A 22518-nucleotide genomic window follows, 5' to 3' on the forward strand; every position below is an offset into this window, starting at 1 on the left:
TAATTATATCTTAACAACAAAACTCTTCTTAGATGGGGGTCCCTGATACAAATAATTTATATATATATAAATGTGAGCTAATATTCTCTGTGTGTGGGCGGGTCCAGTGAATAGTTATTTGGGGTTTTTAGTTGGTCCAGACCACAGATTTTGGGGGGAGGGTAGAGGGAACAGAGGAAATGGGCGTTGATACGATCCCTTCTATCCCAACACATTCCTCTCCTCTTCTCCCTCTGAATGTTGGTGAAAATAGGAGAGCTGAAGGGGAGGACAGAGGCAGCTGCATGTGATAAACCCAAGGCTTCAGCAGTGGAGAACTCTAATCCAGAGAACGAAAGCTCTCAGAACAGAAGGTAAGACACCTCCAATTCTCCCAAATGTTTTAGTTGTGTTGTATTTAGATTGTTTTACGGTTGTTTGTTCTTCATGAGCTATGAATATAAAAAAGTTAAACATAAATCTGATGAATCCATTCGCACTGATGTGTTATTTTCAAATAGAGTACGAATGATGATCTTGCAAAAAAAATATTATTTCAACTTAAATGTTAACTAAAGTCTACTTGCGTGTAGACTTTTGTTCTAATGCTTTAGAATTCATACTGGTTCATTCTATTAAATGTGTGCTATTCTTAAACATGGTCACTGTCGGTGCCAGGTACCTGAACCCATCATGTCAGCCATGCGTGGAATGTAATCGAGTGCACGCCTCCCCGAGGAGGAGTCCTAATCAGTCTAAGAGAAGTCAATCCTCATGTCAAATATTTCTTATTATGAGTGGCACTAACTTGAGAGACAGCATTGCAACCATTCACGGTCTCTTCTATCCTGGGTCACTATTCTTTTTTCATTGTGGGACTTTAATGAGGCCTAGTCAGAAAGGCTTTGTTTGATGAACTCTTAACAGGTCTATTTTGAAAGGTAACATTCTGAAGTTACTAAAGCAAAAAAGGAAAAATCACCTTTAGTGCTAATAAAATAACAGTAACAGAGGTTTGAACTTGAACTTGAACTTGAATTTGTACTCACATTTCTCTTTAGTGGTTGCCAGATTCCTGTTCTTAAGTTCCAGCATAGAGGTATGAGCTGGAAAACACTGCAGTTCCATAGCCTGACGTCTTATGTAGTACAAGACCAGATTTCACAATAATCCATTCAAAAATGAGTGCTTGAGAAAGGTTTTAGTAAACGGTGTACCAAAAAATAAAAGCATGAAAATCCAAAATGGCTATTTACCTCCATGCGTTCTGAAGCTTCAGTCACAACTAATTTTCCCTCATCAACTTTCACCTACTTCCCCCACTCGCACCCACCCACGTGGGGCATCGTTGGAAGCGGACGCTCGTTGGCTACAGTTCTAGAGCATATACAGTCAGACGTGGTCATTTGACGCACGGCCTGTAAAAAGACACTCGCCTGACATATTGTCATGTAACTCGAGAACCAAGGCACGCAATTGGTCGAGTGAGGTGGCGTTCGAAAGGCGGCAAATTCAACTTTCGAACAGTGTATTACATGATCTGAAAAAAATGCAGCCCCGAGCCAGTAGACGCTCGCAAAGTGCCACAAGTGCTCGCGAGTGCTCGCAACATGTGTGGCGGCCCGTATGCGGTTCCATGCAGGTTAAAGGGGCTATGTACTATAAATGTCATTTTTCAGTCTCTAGCATTGTATTATAGTAATAGGAGTTCGTATCAATGTGTTTTAGTGTCTAAATACCATATTGGCGGATTGCTCTGTTTCAGCTCAGCCCCTTTCCTCCTCCAGTAAATCAGGCCATTTTGATTTGAAGGCCTGAGTCACGTCATTCGGGCTCTGGGTAGCGCACAGTGATGCGATTGCCTCTGTGGTTGGAGCTAATGCCGGCCCCCATTCTACCTAGACTAGACAGCGAGTGGAGGAAGCCACTTCCTCAGCTGCGAGGCGGAGAGAGATGGAGAGAGAGGGAGAGAGAGATGGAGAGAGAGGGGGCACTTGGGGGGGGGGGGGGTACCTGCCGGCCGCGCGCCAGACACCCGCAAACGGGAGATTGAAAGAAAGAAAGAAAAAAAAAACACAAGCTGCCAGGTCTCATCACCGAGAGCCGAGAGGGAGAGAAAGGAAGAGAGAGGGAGGGAGGGAGAGAGGGGGCCTTGCCTGTCTTTTTTTTCTCTCTCTCTCTCTCTCCCACCCCCTCCCTCTCTCTCTCTCTGCCGCGCGCGGACTCATCACCGAGAGGGAGAGAAAGGAAGAAAGAGGGAGGGAGGGAGAGAGGGGGCCTTGCCTGTCTTTTTTTTCTCTCTCTCTCTCTCTCTCTCTCTCTCTCTCTCTCTCTCTCTCTCTCTCTTCCCCCCCCTCCCTCCCTCCCTCTACCAGTGCAGACTGTGGACTGACTGTCACTCAAAGTGCTTATGGGCAAAGCCAGGCCATAACAGCCTGATTTCTTGAGGCTGAAAAATGATGGTTTTGAGTACTTGATTAGAAAATATAAAACAATGCATTTTTTTGAAAAAAACCTTACAAATGTCTTCAATAGACTAACAGGAATTGTGTAAAGTTGCCCAAATAGTGCTAGGAATAGCAGTACATAGCCCCTTTAAGAGGTTTAACATTAGACGAGTACAATGAATTCAATCCATTCATATCTATTCAGAAATGCTGATATTTGAGTCATCATGGCGACCCCCCCAATTTTGTCCGCTAGATATGGTGTGCCAAGGTCTGGGTGGTTAAAGAAAGTTGCTGGAAAGATTAAAACAATTATAATAATAAATAAATACGATCAACAGCCAAGTTTCAGGCAACAGCCAGTGTTATATCGTGACATACCTGTGCCTTCACATAATAATTTCAAAAGCCATCCCAAATTGCGGCTGGGTGGCGCAGCGGACACTGCGCTCGTCACCAACGCAAGAGACACCGGGTTCAATTCCGGCTGTCGGCGTTGCCTCCGGCTTGGGCCAGTCATCATACTAACTCAATTGGCAGAGTTAGCAATAGCGGGTGGAAGTCGATGGGTGGTAATCTGGACGTTGTGGACAGTGACTCCTACAGGTCGGTTGGGGACGCCTGCACAGCAGAGACAGGAAATAGCGGGGGTAGTGTGAGCCACACGTTACACCTCGCCAATGAGAGTCCGTGCTGGCAGGTGAAAAGATGTGACAGGCTGCCTCCTTGTGTATCGGAGGGGACACGTGATGCAAGGCTTCTATCCTCCCTACAACCGGCCAGTGGGGGGCTTATGCGAGCAACGTTTAAGACAGGGGAGGGGAGAATTGGCACAGCGGGTAATTGGGATGGGAGAAAAATTGAAAAATAGGAGAAAAAGTGGATACAAAAAAAAGAAGCCATCCCAAATTATTCGCTGCTTCTCTTAGAGATCAATGAGATAAAGAACATTTTATTTTCAATTAAACCTCAGTACAACGCTTGGGGTCCTTTCCTTGTGGATCGTACGTGCACTCTTACTGGCTCACAGACAGAACACACGCCTTCCACGCTCTGTGTAGCCCAGGCGGTACACGCAATCAGTAGATACGGTTTCAAGACCACATGCTTTGTTTACATACAGGGTGCTGAAGTTCTAGAATGTTCCTCAGAGGCTGGTCAGGCTCTGTGTAGACAGGGGTGATAGAGGGGCTGTGATCATCAGTGAAGATGCTGAGCAGGGTGATGAAAGGGGACATGGTTGCACGCAGAGAGGGGCGAGGTGTTCCAGTCCACTGGCTCAGGAATCTACGACTGCTGAGCCCCAAATGAACAGAGCTCAGACGCTGTAATGTGCCCGTCCGACTGCATGATCGCTATAAGGGAATGAAACGCTCCAGGGGATGATAGCGTCATCATTGGAGTTAGGTGTGTATGTAATGGTGTAGGTTGACACAGCAATATGAAAAGGATATGTCTTTATGCAGGAACCCACCCCCCCTGGCCTCTACCTCAAAAGGGATCTCCCAGCAGACATGGTTCTCCTGCTAATGCTGGTGACTGTGTTGCATCTGGTCACCCTGGCCATGCTCTTCATCGCCACTATGGAGAAGGTGAGATAACACACTCATCAGTCAGATAGTCTGGGCCAGGTACCTTGACTTAAATATTCTCTCTACTAGGTAAGGGTTGATGTTAAAGGAACACGCCAACATTATAGGAAATCCACTTAATGTCTCTCCAGAGTCAGACAAGAACATATAGATACCAATTTCCTCTCTGTGCGTTCAGTAGAAAGCTATCCGGCTGCAAGCTAGCCTAGCTTAGCACAAATTAGGTAGGCTAACTTGCAGGATAGCTTTCTACTGAACGCACAGAGGAAATTGATATTCATCTTCTTATTTGACTCTGGAGAAGATGGTTAACACATTTGCCATAATGTTGGTGTGTTACTTTAAATGACTATCAAAGACTAGCAAGATCAACCACAAAAATGCCACACATCAACATGCTGCTGTTGTTGTTTTGCAGGACAGCATACTGGAATTTGAAATTTGAAACCTAATCTTATAAATGGCTCCTCTCATGAGGTGCAGTTGAAACTATACCTGCAGCTTTGTGGTTGTGGCACAAGGCCAACGCTGGTGATTACAAAAGTGCTTGATTTACATTATTCCTTTCTAACTGACTCACTCTCTCTCTCTCTCTCTCTCTCTCTCTCTCTCTCTCTCTCTCTCTCTCTCTCTCTCTCTCTCTCTCTCTCTCTCTCTCTCTCTCTCTAGTCCTGGTGGGTGTGGTCAGATACTGAAATCACTGACCTGTGGTATAACTGCTTTCATGATAATACAACAAATAGCTGGTTGTGTGCTGCTGCTAATGAAAATGGTAAGTAGGTGTTCTCTCTCTTTTGGTATGTGTGTTTTTTTATCTTGTTGTTATGGGTAGCTTATGTATGTGTGCGTGTGTGTGTATATAAATGGTAAACGGTGCATTTATATAGTGCTTTTGTCCAAATCGCTTTACAATTTTTGTTCCTCACATTTCACACACCGAAAGCGGTGTGGGCGTGTGGCAATCATGCAAGCTGCTCATTGGGAGCAATTAGGGTGTGTCTTGCTCAAGGACACTTCGGCACACTGCCCGGGAGGACCGGGAATCAAACCCGGAACCTCCGGATTACCCCCATATATATTTGTGTTTGTGTGTGAAAAGAGGTTTATTTTAGTTATCTATCAGTGTCTTAAATCATGAATGAATGAATGAATGACCTTTATTTATATAGCACCCTTCACAGCACGAATGCACAGGGTGCTTTACACTACAGCTTAATATAAAAACACAATAAAACAAAATCAGAAATAAATGACAACAACAACAAACAGCACAGTGAAACCAGATAGAAAAAGTATAATAAAAGAATTTGGATAAAATCATGAGTCACTAATTAAAACAAAACTATAGAACAGTGAGGACAAGATGAAGTGCCTATGTATGCCCAAAGGCCTGTCTGAACAAATGTGTTTTTAGTTGTTTTTTAAAAGAGTTTTCAGAGGGGGCAGTTCGCAGGTCCAGGGGGAGAGCGTTCCAGAGCCTTGGTGCTGTCACCTCGAAGGCTCGATCACCCCTTGTTTTCAGCCTGGACCTGGGGACCACCAGGAGGTGCTGATCGGCAGATCTGAGTGAGCGGGTGTTGGTGTAGGGATGGATGAGTTCAGTGATGTAGATAGGGGCCTGACCGTGAAGTGCTCTGAAAGTGAAAGTGAGGACTTTGAAGTGAATTCTATAGTGTACTGGGAGCCAGTGCAGGGATACCAGAATGGGAGTGATGTGACATGATTTTTTTGACCTTGTGAGTAGCCTGGCTGCAGCATTTTGGACCATTTGTAGTTTGTCTGTGGATGATTTGGTAAGACAGGTCTCTCTCTCTCTATGGTCCCAGACTGGCTGCAGTCTGTCCAAGCCCTAATGGTCCTCGCTGTGGTCTTCTCCTCCATCTCCTTCCTGGCCTTTCTGGGTCAGCTGTTCACCATGACCACCGGGGGGCTCTTCTACTTCACAGGCCTCTGCCAAATCTTTGCAGGTATTTAAAGGTCCACTCCTTAAAGGTAGACTATGTAATGCTGTCAAACAGCAACCTCTATGCACCCCCGTATTGCACTTTGTTTCCATTTTTTGTGTGGGTCGGAGATGAGTGGGGATAAGGGAGGGGTTGCTATTGCTGGCCACACTTCAGGCTCTGCCAAGAGAGGTCTGCAGAAATTCACAAGTTACCAAATAGTTATAATATTGTGTATATATATATACACACCATATTAGGTCTGGGGAAATTCACAGTATAAGTTATATATATTGTATATACTGTAGCTATATAGTTATACCCCTCCCCTCCTCTCCCCCACTCAACTCCAACCCATGCACAGATTAGACCAAAACTAAAAAAGCAAACAAAGTGCACTACCAAGCAGGGCTCTTTTCGCCGTTTGACCACATTAATGGTTCTTCCTTTAACGCAGACTTTGCCAACCTTGGTGTCAGAACTCAAAGTGAAGAAGGGCGTCCACAGCATAAAACTGGAGACTTTTGTTCATTAACTTGATTTAGAATGTTCTAGTAACCTAGGTCTCTCCATGTTGCAACATGTCATTCTGTCAGTAAACTCTATCCTTAATCAAAGACTCTGTTGTCCACCTCCGTGAATAATATCTGGTCAAATGATTCCACATCGATTATAATGTCCAATGTCAGCAAATTTAGCATAGGCCTATAGGTTACATCGTGACTGTCTTAAAGGAACACGCCAACATTTGGGGAAATTAGCTTATCGTCTTCTCCAGAGAGAGACAAGAAGATAGATACCAGTTTCCTCTCTGTGCGTTCAGTAGAAAGCTATCTGGCTGCACGTTAGCCTAGCTTAGCACAATGAATGGAAGCGGACAGTGCCGGTTAGCCTTCCGGAGAGGTGTTAGTTCGACAATGCCTATAGCTAACCAGCACTGTCCGCTTCCATTCATTTAACATATGTATGTGTTGTATGACCAACAGCTGTATGACCTTAGACTTGTGTTGAGACTGGATGAGGTCTGACCCCTAGATGACCTTTTCCTCCTGTGACTCTTCAGGTTTCGCTGTGTTCTCCGCCTGCCTCATTTTCACGTTCCACCGGAAGGAGATCCTGGGAAAATACACAGATCTGAGCGTGGGCCGCTTCGGCTACTGCTTCATCCTGGCCTGGGCGTGTATCCCGCTTCTCCTCGTCAGCGGGCTCCTATACGTCCACCTGCGCAAGAAGCAGTGAGCCAACACAAGAGAAAGGGTGGAAGCAGGATGTGACGGCATGCTCTCTACTGTTAAAGGAACATGCCAACTTTGGGGGAAATTAGCTTATTTGCGATCAACCCTGGAGTTAGACAAGCAGATACATACCCTTTTCTTCTCTGTGCATGCATTAGGCTTAGGGAACAGCCGCACCGTTAGCCTAGCTTAGCGTCATTCACTGAAAGTAGGTGTGCCAGTGTAGCCTAGTTCCCAACATTCACGAAATACACTCCAAAACGTTCCTGTAAACATGTTGTAATCTGTGTATTTACCACGTGGACAAATAAAAAAGAAAATATTAGACATTTTCGTTTTCTAAGCAGATACAGTATAATACTCTGAAAAAAAAATTGCCGAACCACTGCTGCCTGGGCGCAGTGATTTCATCACCTCAAAAGCCCTGTTCTTTTTTGAAAAAGTTTTGGAGTTGTATTTAGAGTGTATTTCGGGACTGTTGGGAACTAAGCTACACTGGCACACCTACTTCCAGTGAATGACGCTAAACTAGGCTAACGGTGCGGCTGTTCCCTAAGCCTAATGCATGCACAGAGAAGAAAAGGGTATCTGCTTGTCTAACTCCAGGGTAGATGGCAAATAAGCAAATTCCCCAAAAAGTTGGCGTGTTCCTTTAATACGATGGACGAGAGACAATTGAACCCTTGCACTGAAGAACCATATAGGACTTCCTTTTGGACAGCCTATGTATTTGCAGCTGTAAAGTCAATCCAATCACTTGGGAGTGTGAATGTGATATATAACCAGCAAGTACTCAATCTCTACTGTCTTTAATTATGACTGAACACAACACTCTAACTTACTATCTTTAGATAATAAAGTTTGAATTCATTGTACCTCTAAAAACCTAAAACAGACTTATATGGTTCTGCATCTGAGGTACTCAATTGAGGACAAAATACCTCTTGTAAAATGAAGCTCAGGGCCTGCTATCTATCAAGTATCTAAAAGTTGGAGTGTTGATCTGAGACCAGATTGGCTCACAGGTACACAGAAGTATGATAAACATGGTCCCTGTTTTCTTTGTTTATATTGAGTATCTGTGAAGGATGTCTATTGTTCTTTTTTATGTACATAATATCTATATTTTCTTTTTTTTATTCATGCAACACACAGTATATAAAATACAGTGACTTAATACAGTGTATCTACTTTGTCTTTTTCCTTTTTAAATATGTGATAATAGTTTCAACAAATGCCTCAAGAAATTGATCCGTGGCATTAATCTGTTGAATAGGCTTTCCTGGTGAAAAGCCCATTTGCTTTATAAAGCAGGTAATCTGTAATAAACTGCTGCATATTATTGGGCATTCTAAGTTTCTAACATAACACAGTGATGTTCAGAAGGGTGTATGATTTGAGTTTTGAGACAATTATTGACGCTCATTGTTATAGGGATACTTGGACATTTTGAATTTGAGTTTATTGGTCTCCACCTGACACTAGTCACACTATGGGGAGAAAGGGTCTAAGGTGGAATGTCAGCAATGTTATTGCTCATTGATACCGTGGGAAACAACTAGCTGCCTTAGTGGTGCCCCATGCTAACGTAAAAAAAAAGAAAATGCAGGACAAATATAGACACTTTTTCCCTTCAATGCGACAAGTGTGAAAAATAACCAATTTAAATTAAAAAAAGATCCCTTTAACTTTAATGAAGTCTGTTCATATTCTACTTAAAAATAACAATTGTGTTCATCCTTTAAAATGTCCCCACTTGGCTTCACATATCTTGGAATTCGTTTCACAGACAAATTCAAGAATTTGTTTAAATGTAATTTCTCCCCTTTGTTAAGCAAACTGCATAAAGACTAAAGACTCCCTGCCAAAATTCGTATACCTCTTTCAGTGTTTACCCATCTTTCTTACACAAGCATTTTTTCAAACGATTTCCAGTTTGGTGTCACCGTTCATCTGGAACAGGAGAGTCACTCCCTATAGGCTCGGTAGAGCCCTCCTACAAAGACCAAAACATCTGGGAAGGTTGGCTCTGCCCAATTTTTTATTGTATTATTGGGCAGCCAACTTTAGAGTATTACAACATTGGGCATGGTTTGAAAACTCACCTTCATCTCCTGTGCGGTTGAATTTGGAATCGTCCTCTTCCAGCCCTGCCTCACTGACTACGTACTGCACCTTTACATTTTTCTGCTTCTCCCTACTCTAAAGATATTATTGTTAAATCAACACTTGGATCTGGAACCAGTTTAGAAGACATTTTGGTTTACAATATTTTTCTTTATTAGCTCCAATTACAGCTAACCCTGTCGCCGTCCATCCCCCCTCCTGTGATGGATAGATGTTTTCTCTCCTGGTCTCCTCTTGGTATTAGAACGTTCAGGGATTTATATATAGAAAATATTTTTGCATCATTTGAACAACTGTCCGAGAAGTTTTCTCTTTCGAGGTCACATTTCTTTAGATACTTGCAAGTCTGCAGTTTTTTATGTAATATGAGTTGAGTTGAGTTTATTTGATCTCGAACAATCAACCATATAAAAACACAATAAAAATGATAAACTAAAGATAAAAAAAATTATAATAATCCAGTTCCCAAATCTTCCAGGAACCACTCCGAATGACATTTTATTGAAGCCTACACCTATCACAAAGGGTATTCTATCTGTTTTGTATGGTTTGATTTCCTCACTGTGCCCTACCTCATTACAAAATATCAGGAGGAGATGGGAGGAGGACCTGGGTGAGGACATTACAGAAGACCTGTGGGAGGATATTTTACGCCGGGTCCACTACTCTTCAATTTGTGCCAGGCACGGGGTGATCCAATGTAAAATTGTTCACTGTTCACATTTGACTAAAGTCAGGCTAGCCAAGATCTATGGCAACAAGCAACATTGATTGCAATTCTCATCATATCTACTCACAATTCACTATTCTTTCATTTCCATAGAGAGACAAGAAAAGACACAAACTGACCAGTTTAATTACTTTGAGCCAACAGGAGAAACACCTGTCATTCCAGAGATGATGTTTTTTCCCAGGGCGTGATATTAAGATGCCAATGCACATTATAATTAAAAATAATTATAACAAACAAAAGAAATGTATGGCTTGTGTTATGGCTTTTGAACAGCCCTGCAGCTGCCAGCAGACCTGCCTATCAGGCTGGTCCAGTAGAGAGCACTCTCAAGAGTAAACTATGTAGTGAACAGGAGGCTCTCTTTCAACGCCAGAGAATATAATACAAACAGGAATGCTATACAGGTGAACGCCTTGAAATTCTTTATAGTACAGTAGAAGATATGTGAGATATGAAACACCAAATATCACAGATTTAAGTTGAAGAGCTGTGTGTGTGTGTGTGTGTGTGTGTGTGTGTGTGTGTGTGTGTGCGTGCGTGCGTGCGTGCGTGCGTGCGTGCGTGCGTGCGTGCGTGTGTGTGTGTGTGTGTGCGTGCGTGCGTGTGTGTGTGCGTGTGTGTGTATTTGTGTGTAAACCCCGGTAGGTAGGAGGGGTAGAGGTGTGGAGGTGTGTTGAGAGGTGACTCGCATGGAAGTGACTCGATCGTGGTGGTCTAAGAGTGACTGAAAGCATCTGTCGGCAGCGCAGAAAGCCTGGAGCCAACAGGCAACGTGAAGCAAGTGAGTGGGGGGGGGGGTCAAGAGGGGCGGGATCTAACCAGTCATTCACGACTGACAGGTGAGATACTGCGTGAAGCCGGAGAGGTGAGTCTCTTTTCTCTTTCTATGAGTTTTAAGTCTTTCTGTGGACAGTGTGGACATTTTGAAATAGTAACGGACGACCAGCGGTGGAAAGTACTTACTCAAGTACTGTACTTCAGTACAATCTTGAGCTACTTGTACTTTATGTGAGTATTTTCATTTTAGGGAACTTTATATTTTTACTCCACTACATTTCAAAGGAAATATTGTACTTTTTACTCCACTACATTTATCTGAACCCATCGGTTACTAGTTACTTTGTTACTTTGACATGACCTTTAATCAGATCAGCATAACTGGACCACATACCACTTTAACATAACCTAGAGGTCAATGGATCGAGGATTGAAATGCTCCCAAGCACTGGAATACACAAACGTCATGTAGAATTCATACTTTTACTTTAGATACTTAAATACATTCAATAGCAAATAGTCCTCTACTTTTACTTAAGTATAATTTTAATGTAGGACTTTCACTTTTACCAGAGTACTCATTTATCTGGGTATTTCTACTTTTACTTAAGTAAAGGAACTGTGTACTTCTTCCACCACTGCGGACGACATATGGACCACTTCTTCACATTTGAGCAATTTTTTTTACTTGTGTCAACATGAGGCGGCCGTCTGGTGACTCGTTTGAGTAAGAGTTGAGATCCAATGTGTTTCAGGGCAGGAGTTGATATCCAATGTGTTTCAGGGCAGGAGTTGAGATCCAATGTGTTTCAGGGCAGGAGTTGAGATCCAATGTGTTTCAGGGCAGGAGTTGAGAACATCCAATGTGTTTCCGGGCAGCTCTTGCTAACACTGCCTCTTTTGTCTCAGACAGAAACAGTTCAAGAACAGTTCAACATCGATCAACGGAAACACACACTTCAGTGATAAGTGATCAGTTTTGGATGAAGTGTCGAAGGCTGCTGATCAAACCGATCACACTGTGACCTTTTTCTGGAAGTATGACAGCTGTCACCATCTTCCCTGGTGTGACTGGTGAGGGGGACCGGCCTGGAGCTCTGTTGTCCTGGTGTGACTGGTGAGGGGGACCGGCCTGGGGCTCTGTTGTCCTGGTGTGACTGGTGAGGGGGACCGGCCTGGGGCTCTGTTGTCCTGGTGTGACTGGTGAGGGGGACCGGCCTGGGGCTCTGTTGTCCTGGTGTGACTGGTGAGGGGGACCGGCCTGGGGCTCTGTTGTCCTGGTGTGACTGGTGAGGGGGACCGGCCTGGGGCTCTGTTGTCCTGGTGTGACTGGTGAGGGGGACCGGCCTGGGGCTCTGTTGTCCTGGTGTGACTGGTGAGGGGGACCGGCCTGGGGCTCTGTTGTCCTGGTGTGACTGGTGAGGGGGACCGGCCTGGGGCTCTGTTGTCCTGGTGTGACTGGTGAGGGGGACCGGCCTGGGGCTCTGTTGTCCTGGTGTGACTGGTGAGGGGGACCGGCCTGGGGCTCTGTTGTCCTGGTGTGACTGGTGAGGCAGCGGGTAGTCAGCGGTCGGCGCTCTGCAACAGTTTGATCGGATCGCTCACATTCACAGACAGGTTTAGCCGCAGCTATGTCAAACTCCCAGGAGCAGAGCCTGAACGAGCACATCGTGTTCCTCCCGGTGACGGCGTCCAGCCCAGAGTTCCTCCACTGTGAGAGGGAGCGCTATGCTCTCGAATGTCTGCTTCACGCCGGCCAAGGGGCCTTCTACACCTGTGTGAGTGTGGAACGCCTGGGTCCATTCCTGTCCCCAGAGGAGGTCAATCAGATTGCCGGCTGGACCCAGGACTTTCACAGTGGGCCGCCACAGCCGGGGGAGGAACAGAGTGCAGAGGGGGAAGACACAGAGACAAATAACTTCTCAGAAGGCTACTTCCCAACTCAATCGGACATCCCTGCACCGTGTCTGGAGCTGGGATGGCCTGAGAAAGCCTCCTGGATGGGAAGGGGATGCTCCACAGTCTACACCAGCCCCCCGGCTGAGGGACAACCTCCCATCAGAGAAATCATCAGACGACATCTGCAAGGGGCCAGCAAGGTATGTACCTTTAAAATGTATGACGTTTTATGGATAAACAAAGTAGGTTTTACCGTGAAGGTGAAATGATGGTATAATTTCATACGGCATATAACCACCAACAAAACAAGAATGTGTGTTTCAACAATGCGTGTCAGTCAGTTATGGGACTTTCGCTATTCTAGGCCGACCCTTTGCGTCCGACAAAAATGGAGGAGGGGTTAAAGAGCGGTTACTTTGAGTCAAAGCAATCATATGGCAACTTTTTGGGCAGCTCTGATGAGCAGCTATGCACACAAAGTTGCCTCAGTTGCTGACATAATAGGAACATCTTCATCAGCAGCCACATCCTGTCTTTCACTTTGTTGCCCGTTGCTGGGAGCATTGCACCATCTACATTGCCCAAAACATGTGGCTGGTGTATCGCCGCCCAAATAACTCATAATATTTATATGAACTTCCATCTGGCTGAAAGTGTGTGAACTCTACAGGTAATTGCCATAGTGACGGACAGACTCACGGACAGTGCAGTAATTGCTGATCTCCACAATGCTGCCTCTCGTGGAGTTCCTGTTTACATCATCCTGAACCAGAGATCCTTTGAGGGGAACTTCACACCCAATAGGCTGAAGCACCCGGTGAGTGTCACCGAGCCACAGACTCTGCGCCAGACGACACGTCATCGCAATGCATGAACTATATGACTTTAATTGGATCAACAGAACAAGGCAACATATAAAACATGTAATAAAAACACAGATGCAAACATATCTACTGGAGTTGCAGTTCTTGTGAAGTCTGGCTCTTAGAATCTGCACGCACAGGAAAACCTGACACACCTCATAATTGTAGATAATTCTCTGGCGAACTGTCAGTGACAAGGGTGGTGCACTTTCTTCTCTTGCATACTAACGTTAAGAATGCAACATAAACTGGTTTTACTGCATTCAGCCTTGTTTGTCAATGTACAGGTATCTCTTTGCTGAAGGACATATCTTTTGTTATAGAATATTGTACTATCATTTTCATCAGTACCGCAGCAACTGTACATGAGCTGTATGAATGTACATACGTGGTTTGCACAATAGAATGCAACCCTTTGTTTGTAGTAGTAGTTTTTGGTGCAGACATTTCAGTATAAGTGGTTTGTTTACACAACTGACATATGGGTGCTGCTATGTCAATTTCTGTATGGTTTGCTCTCACAGAATATGCAGGTCCGTGTTCTTGGGGGGAAAAGCTTCTGCTCACGGGAGGGAATGATGGTGACGGGGGACATGAAAGGCAACTTCCTGATGGTGGATCTGGAGACTGTAATTCACGGCAGCTACAGGTGAAACAGCCTTGTGTTTTAACCAGTGCCTACAATCCAGTATCTCTCACACACTCACCGTATGATCGTATGGGGGATGGTTCTTATGATCCCTATTTCTTATTTACCAATGATGTTGTTGATAGGTGGAGTCCTTTCTCACCTGACTGAAGCTCACTGACATTTACTCCACAGTGTGTCACACAAGGTAGATTCCAGTGAGCTTCAGTCAGCTTGTACAGACAGGAGCTTGTCCCCATTGACGTTGTATTGGTTTGTGGCTAACTATAGGTGCAGCTAGTATGAGGAACAGCATGGATTGTGCTGAGAAAGGACTTGATATCAATGATTATCATCATTGGAAAGAAAGAAAGAAAAAAATGAAATCATTGCATATTAATGCCCCGACAAAGACCAGCTTGGTTTTTTAACTATGTATCCACAACACAATAAAGGCTTTTAAAGATATTTCCTTCCTGATATATGTTTAGTGCCTGGGGTCTTCTCCCAAAGACCCAAGAGCACCTGACGATTCTGTTAAACATTGTACTCACCGTAGAGCGCAGGCCTAGTTGAACTCTGCTGCTTATCTACCCCTGTAACAGTCTGTCCTTTGTATACTCGCTATAGCCTCACATGGACAGATGCCCACCTGCACCGGCAACTGATTACCGTTCTGAGTGGCCCGGTCGTAGAGTCATTTGACCGGGAGTTCAGGATTCTTTTTGCCGCCTCCCTCCCACTCCCAGACTCCTCGCAGACCACCAGGCCCACGGTGGAGGTGGTCCATCAACGCAAAGAGTTCTCAGACTTCCGCCGCCCTAAACATCTACTCCTACTGGAACATCTCACATGCCCCCCACCTCCTCCGCTGGCGGCCTCCCCCTTGGACTGGGATGCCCTGGGTGTTAGAAAGGGAGGTTGCTATAACGGGGTTAGTCATCGGCACGAGGAGATCACGGCCACAGAAAGGCCACCGCCGAACGTCGCCCCTCTGGACAAAAAGACGTCCACCGTGGACGAATTTGCTCGGATCAGAAATAAGCCTTTGGATGAAGGAAGGTACATGTAATATCTGAATGAATGTTTAAATTACCATTAGGCATAGATCACCATTAGTGGCGTTGTCTTGCTGAACCAGAATATGCTAAAGATTCACTATATTGTTCACACACATTTCTTTATGCAGTGGTGGTATTAATCATTGCTGTGGGTACATTCTATGAGAGAGGATAAAGGTGTTTCTTTAGTTTAGAACAGAAACTCATTCTCTCCTTTCATGTGTCAGGGTATGTGACAATACTGCCTCGACGACAAATAACCTGCCAGATAAATGTCCCAAGTGAGTCTGTGTTAATCGTGAAAGATGAGAATATGTGATATAAAGTTGAGTGATCAATGTCGCTCGTTAACGTAAATTTCTTATTTAACGTCTTCCTGGTGTCTGATCATCTTCGCAGCAACACACAACGCTCTCCGCCAGGTAGCCTTAACTCCTTGGAAATACAACAGAGGTAATCCACTAAAATTACCCTAGAGAGTAGAGAACTATTATAACTATTATACTATTATATAACTATTATATTCAACCTGTTATTTTAATTGTTACAACAAGTGGTCTACATGTTAAAATAATAGCTCTACATTCTGACAGCCATCACTGAGTGTTTTGTCAATAACATGGGTCTCCCAGTCCCGCCACTCTGCAGAAAATAAATGTCCATTCCCACTTTATCCAATCAGGAGAGAGAACTCCACACTGCAAAAATGGTCTGACAAAAATAAGAAATAAAAACTAGTTTTAAACAAAATATGCAATATATCTGCAACACTAACCCATCCATTCTACATTCATTGCACACACATCCACATACACACACTCACTTTAAACATAGACATTTTTTTTTTATCCACTTTTTCTCCCATTTTCTATATTTTCTCCCATCCCAATTTCGTATCATCCAATTCAACCCTCCCCTGTCACGAACGCTGTTTCTTGCCTCCCACAAGCCGGCTGCAATGTGGACTAAGTCATACATACTGTAGCACAAGTCCCCTCCGGTACTTGAGGTAACAGCAGTCGCATCTTTTCACCTGAGCAGCTCGATCTCTCAGTGGCGAGGAGTAACGCGTGGGAGGCTCACGCTGCCCCCGACACTTCCTGATTCTACTGCGCAGGCGCACCAACCGACCTGTAGGAGTCGCTGTCCACAACGCCCGATCCCCACCCATCAGTTTCCGACCCCCTAATACGGCCAATGTCTATTAGTATGAACGACCAGCTAAACTGAAAGCAATGTGGAGCGCTGGGCTCGAACAGGCAAGCCCAGCGTCTCCGTCATTCGTGGCGAGCGCCTTGCCCACTACGCCACGTAGCCGCCCAAACATAGACACTTTAAACACTTTTTTAACACTACACCATATTTTATCTATTTATTACTCAAATATTTGCACTACCTCTCTACCGCATTTTTGCATTTTGTTTTGCTTTTTGTACTTTCGTTTTGTATATTGTATATTTTGTATAGTGTTTGGTCTTTATTCTTTAACTTTTTTTTACTGTATGAAGCACCATTTCGGGCGGGTCATACAGAACCAAGCAGACAAATAAAACAAAACTTGAAAATGTTTACTTGAACTTGAATGTGTTTCAAGTAAAACAATCTGCCAGTGCAGTAAGCAAATCTGGCTTGGCAAGATTTCTTGAAACAAGTCAACATATCTATGGTTCTCTCTCCTGATTGGATACAGTGGGAAGGGATACCAGGAAATGTATTTTCTGTTTACTGCAGCATTGAAGCATTTTCCTTTCCTCTTCCAGAGTTGAACACAAGATAGAGAGAGCCTATCACAGGCAGATCTCCAAAGAGCAGGGCACCGGTTCGGATGACAAGACGACGACCAGACCCGGCGAAAACAGAAAGGACCCGGTGACCATCTCTTCCCTCCAGAAGGAGCGGCTGAGGAGGGAGAACATGTTCGGGGAGGAGACCAACAAGGAACGGTCTAGGTCAGGGGCCAGCTCCAGGGACGAGAACCCGGTGTCCTCAAGGGTAAGTCTATGTACAGACACCATGCCACCACTCTTGAAGTCAAACTATCCCGACTCAGAGGGGGGCGACAGTGACAGTAATAGTGGCTGAGGAGGTAGAGCGGTCGTCTGGTAATTGGAAGGTTCCCCGTTCGATTCCCACTCCTCCCGGGCAGCTTGTAGAAGTGTCCTTGAGCAAGGACAGGTTGTTCTACTCTTAAGGTGGTGTGACACAGGGGCAACACGTGAGAGACGGCAGAGACGGGAAATGCCGTCTGCTGCAGGCATTAGGAACGGGGAGGTTAGAAATGATCAATGCGGTGGATGGTAAGGTAGCGGGCTTTAAGGAATAATAGCGTAGTAATGTTACTATTCATCTGCATTACCTCCAAATGTTGCTCACATTTCATCAGCTTTAATATAGTCAACTATTGCAAATGACAGCTAGCACTAAGTCTGTCTAGAAACTCTTTGAACAAACAATATTACTTTTACGGTTGTATAGGCATTACATGCCATTTTGAATTGGTTGATTGATTGATTGATTGAAAACTTTATTAACAGATTGCAGAATGGGTACAATACAGTACAGCTCAATACACACAATTGTTAAGGGGATGCAGACCAGAGAAAGACTTTCGTCTTGTTTACACCAGGGTCCCCCATTTTCAATTCATCAGGACATATATGACATACATGACATACAGATAGTCAGTACTGCTACATCTATACATTTATGACATACCAGATTTGCAAATACAGTACTGTTTGTGATACAGAAGGAGTCAAGAAAAGGGAGTATATACATTTGACGTAGAAACTGTACATTGGAGGAGGTTGGGTGGGGGGGGTTGGGTACACTGGGATATTGACAACCATACTGGGTAATTTACATTGGAGGTGGGTGGGGGGGGGGGGGGGGGGCACATTGTATAAACAAGCAAAACTGTACATTGAGGGGGGGGGGGGGGGGACTCTGTACAAACAAACAAAATTGTACATTGGACTATTGACAAGACCATACTAGGTAAATGACTGTACATTGGAGGGGGTTGGGTTAGGATATTTACAGGGGCCAGTGTTGCATTGCAGTCTCCCGTAGGTGTCTCTTGAGAGAGGTTTTGAAAGTGGGTAGTGATCCACATTCCTTTACAGCTTTGGGTAGGGCGTTCCACATTGATGTGGCATAATTGCGAAACGTGTTTAGTCCCTTATTTGAGCCGAATCTGGGTTTAACATGATTTGTGGAGCTCCCTCTGGTGTTGTGATCGTGGTATTCACTGACCTTTGGGAAGTATTTTGCCATGTACATGGGTACCTTGGTCGTGTAGTGTATCTTGTAGACCAGGCCCATTGCAAGTTGCTGTACTCTGTCATCTACTCTAAGCCATCCTAGGTTGTCAAAGTGGGCAGGGGTGAGGTGGGTTCTAGGAGTAAGGTCAAGCAGTAGTCTGACCAGTTTGTTTTGAGATGTTTGTAATTTTGTTTTTAGCGCCTTTGAGGTGCTTTGGTACCATGAGGTGCAAGCATAGTCGTAGTACCCCTGAATGAGTGCTCCTGCCAGAGTCTTCAGGGTATTCTTGTTTACCAGAGAGGAGATCCGGTACAAGAATCGAGTTCGTTGGTTGACTTTTTTTATTACATTGGATGCCATTTTGTCACAGGAGAGATTAGCCTCTAGGATGGAACCCAGGTAGGTAATTTCATCTTTCCTTGTGACAATATTGTCACCCACTGTAACTGAGTGTACACATGACACAAAGTACACAACCTCTCATGTCTTTAAAGTAATAATCTCTAACATTTCCATATAAATAAATGTCTATTTTGCCACTCTCTATCGCCAACTGATACAACACAATAGCGTTTCTATCTATAACTAGTTCATGAATGTTTTTACATTTGCTTTTCTTGACTGGTCTAAACACTGGTGTCTGGTAGGACATTCCTGGGGAAATCTTCTGGCACACAGGAAGTGATGTGTTTTACATCACTAGCAGCAACAGCAGTTTGTTTGGAATGAATAGAAGATTAACTCAGTAGTTAATGTAGCATTTATTTGGAAAGCAGATCAATACAGTTTCAAGTGTGTTTATTATTTGTCAGAACAAAATACAGAATACTTTAAGTAATAACTTACAGTGCACAAATGCAACAGGAATGACCACGTATCACCAATAGATGTCGCCAAAATAAAAATAAATGGGGATCTTAAGAAGGATTGCCACTTTAAGACATCACTCCAACATACAATCTTTAGATAGATATCTTTTGGAAAACATCACTCACGTCAAAACCTAATAACGGATTTTCGGTTCTTCAATCTGAAGGATTCCAATGACGTGCAGCCGACTGAAAGTTGTGCTTTTCTCTCTGAACAGAAACCCATCATACTGAGGGTGCCTCGAACTGAGAGCTTCAGTTCCCTGAGTGACATCATGAAGAGGCTCCAGCCTGAGCAGAGCAGGACGAGACCCAAGGCCGCCGTGTCGGAACTCAGCCGCTCCATGATGGACCTGAGTGTACAGAACACAGATCCAGGGGAGAGACGCCCAGTTCCAAGGCTGCAGGCCAGCGTAAGTTGTGTCAGGATCTTGTATGTGGTGTGTGTGTGTGTGTTTCTATTTGTATTTACATGTATATACAGTATATATTTAAATCTCTTAAAGGCCAGCGTAAGTTGTGTCAGGATCTTGGTGTGTGTGTGTGTGTGTGTGTGTGTGTGTGTGTGTGTGTGTGTGTGTGTGTGTGTGTGTGTGTGTGTGTGTGTGTGTGTGTGTGTGTGTGTGTGTGTGTGTGTGTGTGTGTGTGTGTGTGGTGTGTGTGTGTGTGTTTCTATTTGTATTTACATGTATATACAGTATATATTTAAATCTCTTAAAGGCCAGCGTAAGTTGTGTCAGGATCTTGGTGTGTGTGTGTGTGTGTGTGTGTGTGTGTGTGTGTGTGTGTGTGTGTGTGTGTGTGTGTGTGTGTGTGTGTGTGTGTGTGTGTGTGTGTGTGTGTGTGTGTGTGTGTGTGTGTGTGTGTGTGTTTGTGTGTGTTTCTATGACTCTATTTGTATTTACATGTATTTACAGTAAATATTTAAATCTCTTAAACACGTTTTCAAATTTACTATTTGTATCCGGAGGTCATTAAAAGGCATGTTGAACAATAATTTAAATAAATGTGATATTGTTACATTATTATTTTAAATGTTTTTGTCTGTGATTTTGTGTGTGTAGGCTATATGAAAAGGGGAACTAAACGAAAGCAAGGGAGACAACTAACCTACTCTCTTTTTCCTTCTCTGAAAGTATTTTGACCCCAGTCGAGTGACGCCTGGCATTGCCCTAATGAAGAGGAGGAACGATGAACTTAAATCAGCGATCTACAGAAATCCAATAGGCTTCCTGCCGAGCCCCAGGCCTCGTACTAGTTCCAACTATGGACTCCAAGCGGACTGGAAGACGCTAAAGTCAGATAGAGAGGGAAGACGTAGAGACCTGGAATGAGGAGTGAGACGAACGAAGGGAAGAGGAATATGGGAGATCGGGTCGATTGGGACACGGGGACAGTTGGGACGGTGTCTTTTTTTTATTTATTTTTTAGATATTCTTTTTTGCATTTTACAGCTTTTCCTGGCCATACAAGACCGACAGAGGATAGGGAGAACGGGAGGAGATGTGGCGAAGACATGCGACAAATTATCCCCCGGGAGCGGGAGGCGAACCCGGGACGGCCGCGTAGGTGTGCGAGGCACTATGTGGTGCGCCACGAGGGCGCCCGCCCGGGACGGTGTCTTTTTAACTAGTTCGAAAGTAGCTGTGCCTATGCCATTCACCAGGCAGGCCGGCACATATCCAGCTACACCCTCTTCCCTTTCACGCTCAAAGTGGAGACCTTCTGCCTGGTCCTCATATTTAATCTACAATGTTGTAATTTTTTTTAAATTTTTGCCTGTTTTGTTATACCAAATACAATATTTTGGTTGCAAATACATATCAGTTGATGCTACTGAATGTTTGTTGATAGTTAGCACAGGAGTGCAAAGTGTGTCTGCTCTCCATGGGATGTTTGGGACAGATCCGTGAGGTCGGTTGGGACAGCATCAGTGGCGGACTCAGGCTGTTTGAAGGACAGGGGCAAAAAAGAAAGAAAAAAAGGGCACCTATACTGCACGACATGAGGCCTTGTCAGCGTGCAGAAAGCTGTGATGTGTCATGTATGGTGAAATAATCTTCATCCTTGATTAAGATTAACATTATGTAGGCTAGGTGATCCAGATTAAAGGTATAACCACACCTCTATGATCAAAACACACAGGGAACAATACACCTTTATGCAAAATGGAGCAAATAACTATATTTGTATTATAATAGTTTAATAATATTGTATGTATATAATGTAGCCTATGTTATAATTAGTATTATAAAATAATATGTCGTACAGCACTACCACTAGCCCTTGCTCTTGCCTTGATTGGAATAAAAAAAAATATCTATGGTTGGTCAATGTTTAAGACACATTTTTCTGTCCAAAATGAAAATTAGCATTTTCTGTCCAAAATGAGCATTCTTAACCATGTTAGCACCAGATTCTCAGTGATAATCCAAACTATGGCTCTGCAAGACAAGCTAGTACATAGCTAGCAGTGAGGATTTATTATCCTTATCTCCTCTCTTACTTTTGTTGCTTTGGACACAGTCTTTCAAAGAGAAGCATTTTTCTGCTGCTTTTTAATGTTTTTTTCTTTCTCTCCTTGGCATTCTGTAATCATATAATATACTGTAGGTCAATGCTAACCCCACTTTTAAGTTTACTACCACTCTTAAATGAGCAATTCACACTGAACATTAAAATCCTATGGGTATATTTTGTGCAAATTATCCTTTATAAAAAAGGATTTGTACACTTCTGCTTTATTTCCAAATTGAGAACACAGGTTAGCATAGAATCAGTATCAATAACCTGTTTAGTTAGCTAGCTCTTTAGCTAGGCATCTACAGCAGCCTAGGCTAAAACATCTGATACTGCTATCAATAAAAGCACTTACAGTATACATACATTAGTATTTAGTGATGCATCATTGGTAAAACTAAATCTTTGCAACTTCAAAGAAAGTTTGCTGTATTACCATACCTCACGCACACAGCAGTAGGATGCAGGATTACAGCTCAGAGTGCATTAAGCCCCCTCTGTCATCTGAATATTCTAGGGTTAAAAAAAATAGTAATGTTTTTAACAATGGGAATGAGTATTTTAAACTTCATTGTTTCATC

General features: G+C 43.8%; 2 protein-coding genes across 7 annotated transcripts; both read left to right on the top strand.

The window, feature by feature from the left end:
- Nucleotides 1–232: 232 nt before the first annotated feature.
- Nucleotides 233–8538, top strand: emp3a (epithelial membrane protein 3a (MAM blood group)). Its single transcript, XM_084316212.1, has 5 exons — nt 233–353; nt 3893–4018; nt 4688–4790; nt 5845–5985; nt 7025–8538. The coding sequence occupies exons 2-5, from the start codon at nt 3941–3943 to the stop codon at nt 7198–7200; spliced, it is 498 nt and encodes a 165-aa protein (XP_084172338.1). The 5' UTR covers nt 233–353; nt 3893–3940; the 3' UTR covers nt 7201–8538.
- A 2169-nt stretch (nt 8539–10707) lies between these two features.
- On the top strand, nt 10708–22191 carry fam83e (family with sequence similarity 83 member E). 6 transcript variants are annotated; one of them, XM_084316306.1, is made up of 10 exons: nt 10708–10837; nt 11743–12932; nt 13403–13549; nt 14120–14244; nt 14854–15285; nt 15512–15565; nt 15684–15737; nt 17045–17276; nt 19636–19830; nt 20554–22191. In XM_084316306.1, the coding sequence occupies exons 2-10, from the start codon at nt 12465–12467 to the stop codon at nt 20749–20751; spliced, it is 1905 nt and encodes a 634-aa protein (XP_084172432.1). In that variant the 5' UTR covers nt 10708–10837; nt 11743–12464; the 3' UTR covers nt 20752–22191. The 6 variants fall into 6 exon arrangements, with proteins under 6 accessions (XP_084172432.1, XP_084172433.1, XP_084172431.1 ...); XM_084316307.1 differs by lacking the exon at nt 10708–10837 and adding an exon at nt 10880–10921; XM_084316305.1 differs by lacking the exon at nt 10708–10837 and adding an exon at nt 10934–11064.
- Nucleotides 22192–22518: the final 327 nt, after the last annotated feature.

This window comes from Notolepis coatsorum (genome assembly GCF_963971535.1).
Source record: "Notolepis coatsorum genome assembly, chromosome: 6".
In the NCBI taxonomy this organism is placed as follows: Eukaryota; Metazoa; Chordata; class Actinopteri; order Aulopiformes; family Paralepididae; genus Notolepis; species Notolepis coatsorum.

What these genes read in the sequence shown, in the direction of transcription:
- emp3a (XM_084316212.1), top strand. Translation starts at nt 3,941, where the DNA reads ATGGTTCTCCTGCTAATGCTGGTGACTGTGTTGCATCTGGTCACCCTG. An exon ending in TCATCGCCACTATGGAGAAG is followed by an intron (nt 4,019 to 4,687) that starts GTGAGATAACAC and finishes CTCTCTCTCTAG; the next exon opens with TCCTGGTGGGTGTGGTCAGA. An exon ending in CCTCTGCCAAATCTTTGCAG is followed by an intron (nt 5,986 to 7,024) that starts GTATTTAAAGGT and finishes GTGACTCTTCAG; the next exon opens with GTTTCGCTGTGTTCTCCGCC.
- fam83e (XM_084316306.1), top strand. Translation starts at nt 12,465, where the DNA reads ATGTCAAACTCCCAGGAGCAGAGCCTGAACGAGCACATCGTGTTCCTC. An exon ending in ATCTGCAAGGGGCCAGCAAG is followed by an intron (nt 12,933 to 13,402) that starts GTATGTACCTTT and finishes TGAACTCTACAG; the next exon opens with GTAATTGCCATAGTGACGGA. An exon ending in AGAACCCGGTGTCCTCAAGG is followed by an intron (nt 17,277 to 19,635) that starts GTAAGTCTATGT and finishes CTCTCTGAACAG; the next exon opens with AAACCCATCATACTGAGGGT.